The following is a 3,100-nucleotide window of genomic DNA, read 5'->3' on the forward strand; positions in this document are numbered from 1 at the left end:
AAACAGTTCCTGGTGCACTTGTTTGTATTGAAGGTTTTGACCAAGTGCCTGTTCTTTCCATCACGAATTTCATCTGTCTTAGTTGAAATGATAGTAAAATACTCGCTAGACAGGAAAAAGAAAAGATCGTAGCGTTAAAACATTCGAAATCAAGTAAACAACACAAATAATACAGATAATCATTGTAATAATTAATCTGGTTAATCGCTTTAAGAAAACCACTGTCCATTCTCCTTTGTCCAAGGAGACATTGCCCCTTTTTGTGGCTCGTAGCTCCCTTTTATCGGCGGTGAAAGAATCGAATTTTTCCAGAGTGGCACAAACGATACAATTTTCGTAAACACTGGTACTGATTTGATAAATGCACGCGAAGCTGGCGCGGTACTTAATGCATTTTCACGTTATTCAGAATTAGTGGCGCCCCGTAAGCTGTCCGGTCACTGTCAGCGAACTCTTCCCAAACTTTCTGTCTCTGATCTCTTGGGACAAACAAAGGGGATAAACAAAATCCATTGTAGTTTCTTTTCAAACAAGGACACTGTTTATGATAGCAGTCACTGGACAGGACTCTGTAGTGTGTGGTGGAGAGGGGGTGTCTCCGCTTGTGAGTATACGTCCTCCATGGTCGGATGAGGGACCCCCACCGGTGTCATTCTTTTCTCTTTCTGTCTTCTGTTGCAAAACCACACACGCACAACCTCTTTTTCCAACTGCAGAGTGCCAGCTAAAGTGGTGATTTCGTGGGCGGAGGGCTTGGGGCACTTTAAGAAATGGTTTTCCAGTGCCCCTTTCACTCCGACTTCGATGGAGGTCCTCTTCTTTCGTTTCCGGCCCTGTGCTGCAATCTTGTCCAAATTCGTGGGGCTGCCAGTGTTTGAATCTGTCTCCTCGAGCCATTTGTTAAGCAGAGGCTTAAGTTTGCACATGTTCTTGAAACTCAGTTGCAGAGCCTCAAATCTACAGATGGTGGTCTGGGAAAAGACGTTTCCGTAGAGCGTGCCCAGCGCCAAGCCCACGTCCGCCTGCGTAAAACCAAGTTTGATGCGCCTCTGCTTGAACTGTTTGGCGAACTGCTCCAGGTCGTCGGAGCTGGGGGCGTCTTCGTCCGAGTGGTCCTGGTGGTGGCTGAACGGCTGCTGAGGCGACTCCATCTGGTTGTCATGGCTACCCGCGTCGTCGTGGAGCGGGTCCCGCAAGCCGTGGTGCAGCGACGGCTGGGGGCTTAACATAGTGTAGCCCGTCTGCGAGTAGACCAGCGACTGGTGACCGTTGGAGGCGGGAGAGAGCGGGGATAAGTGGTGCGTTGTGGTCGGCGCCCATGATCCGTGGTGGCTGTTTTGCGTTGGCTGGTGGACCAGATGCGATCTGTGATAGCCGTTCCCCAGGTCTTCTCTGCTCTGCACGCTGGCTTTGTTGTGCTCCGCTTGCCCGATATGGGTGCCGCTGGTCCAGTCGGTGTTGGAGGTTGGCAGCCACTGGTGGTGCGTTAGGCTCATCGGATGTCCCGTGTTGGTCGCTAGCCCTTGTAAGTACTCGTGGTGCATCATTTTCTGCACCTCTCTGTAGGTCGTCCCCTGGTGCATCCTGTCCGAATCCGGATGCATTAGCGGGTTCGAAGGCAATGAGTTATTCCGCGGAATATACTGAGCTGTTGTCGCCATGGCTCCGACTTAGAAAACTGACAAGCACTTCGGAGATCTTTGAGCTTTAGAGCCCAAAACGCAACAACCTGCTCTGGGAGGTCTTAGGGAAGAGCTAAGACACGCCTCCCCTGCGCGTGCATTGGTTCCTCGCCGACTACAGCCCACCAGGTTTCCTTATTACCTCTCGCGGGCCGCTTGGTTGGCTGCCGGGCGCCGTGATCCCAGTTACTCGCAATTGGCCGCTTTCACTAGACGCTTTCTCTTTTTTCCTTTTCTTCTCCTCTCCCCACTAGTCAAGAGAGCGTGAGCAGCAAAACCTTAGGAAATTACTGGCCTTTGAGGGTTGTTTTGCAAATAACCACGTGGGGGAGTGTGGTACTCTTTTTGGTGGGGTGGAAGAATGACCCGCCTTGCATTCCCTCTTTTAGTAACTGTACCGCTCCTCTTTGCAAGTAGATTAGTATTCTAAAGTATCTCAGGAGCCACCCACGAGAAAGATGAATATCAGTATGATACATTAAAAGATGTTTATATAGCAATATCATTTAAGTGTTACCCACATGCACGATTATTTATTATTATTCAAGTCACGGAGCCATGCATCGAATTAATAAAACATCATACAGAAATACAGACCGCCCACACTGTAACATATCAGACAATCTCCATCATTATGCATAAATGCATAAACAATCCACCGCCGACCCTGTAAATAAATCCTGTAAATAAATAGACTAGACTACTAGACTATCCATTTAATTTTATTTAGACTAATTTAACTTATAGGCTATACGCATTTGAAATGTTTAATGTAAATTTCACTGAAAATAAAATTCTCATTTACAAATCAGTACATTTCAGTTTTTTGGCTTAAATAACTCCTATTTAAGCCAACAGATTTTTACAAACATACAAAGTGCACATAAAGCTGCGATGTGTTGACAATATCTTCTCTCGAAGCATTTTTCTAAACAGTAACTTAGAGAGAAATCCAGTGTTTCTCCCTTCTGGCCTCCTCCGTATTCCTTTCCCGGCTGATCTGATTATTTTTCCCTTCACGTTTTGTCCCAATAGCAAATTACCAATTCTATGAATTGCAAAGCAGCCTCGGAGACGCTGAGGGGTAGAGAGGGGGAGATGCGAAGATTGAAAGGGATCTTTGCAAACACAATCACGTTCTTAAATGGAAATGTGGGGCTTTAAACAAATCTTACATCTCTCCTGTTCCAGTCGTCTAAAACTCCGCAATCAGGCACACGTTCGACTCCATCTAAAACCACAGCTTTTTTAGAAGATTTTTTTTGGGTATCACTTCTATTTAAATTATTTACCTCACTGTATTTTTTTAGTTCACGTTCGTGTTTGTGTGTTTGTCTTGCTCTTATGGGGTGTTTCCACAGGCTTTTGCGAGGAAATGTGCCGTTACAGGCGGAGATTTCAGGCGTCAAACCAAAACG

At 46.4% G+C, this 3,100-nt stretch overlaps 1 protein-coding gene across 1 annotated transcript; it reads right to left on the minus strand.

The window, feature by feature from the left end:
- Positions 1 to 489: 489 nt before the first annotated feature.
- pou3f1 (POU class 3 homeobox 1) lies at positions 490 to 1,661 on the minus strand. The gene has a single exon (XM_067394268.1). It carries the CDS (start codon positions 1,659 to 1,661, stop codon positions 555 to 557), a length of 1,107 nt encoding a protein of 368 aa, XP_067250369.1. The 3' UTR covers positions 490 to 554.
- Positions 1,662 to 3,100: the final 1,439 nt, after the last annotated feature.

This window comes from Chanodichthys erythropterus, chromosome 2, assembly GCF_024489055.1.
Source record: "Chanodichthys erythropterus isolate Z2021 chromosome 2, ASM2448905v1, whole genome shotgun sequence".
NCBI lineage: Eukaryota > Metazoa > Chordata > Actinopteri > Cypriniformes > Xenocyprididae > Chanodichthys > Chanodichthys erythropterus.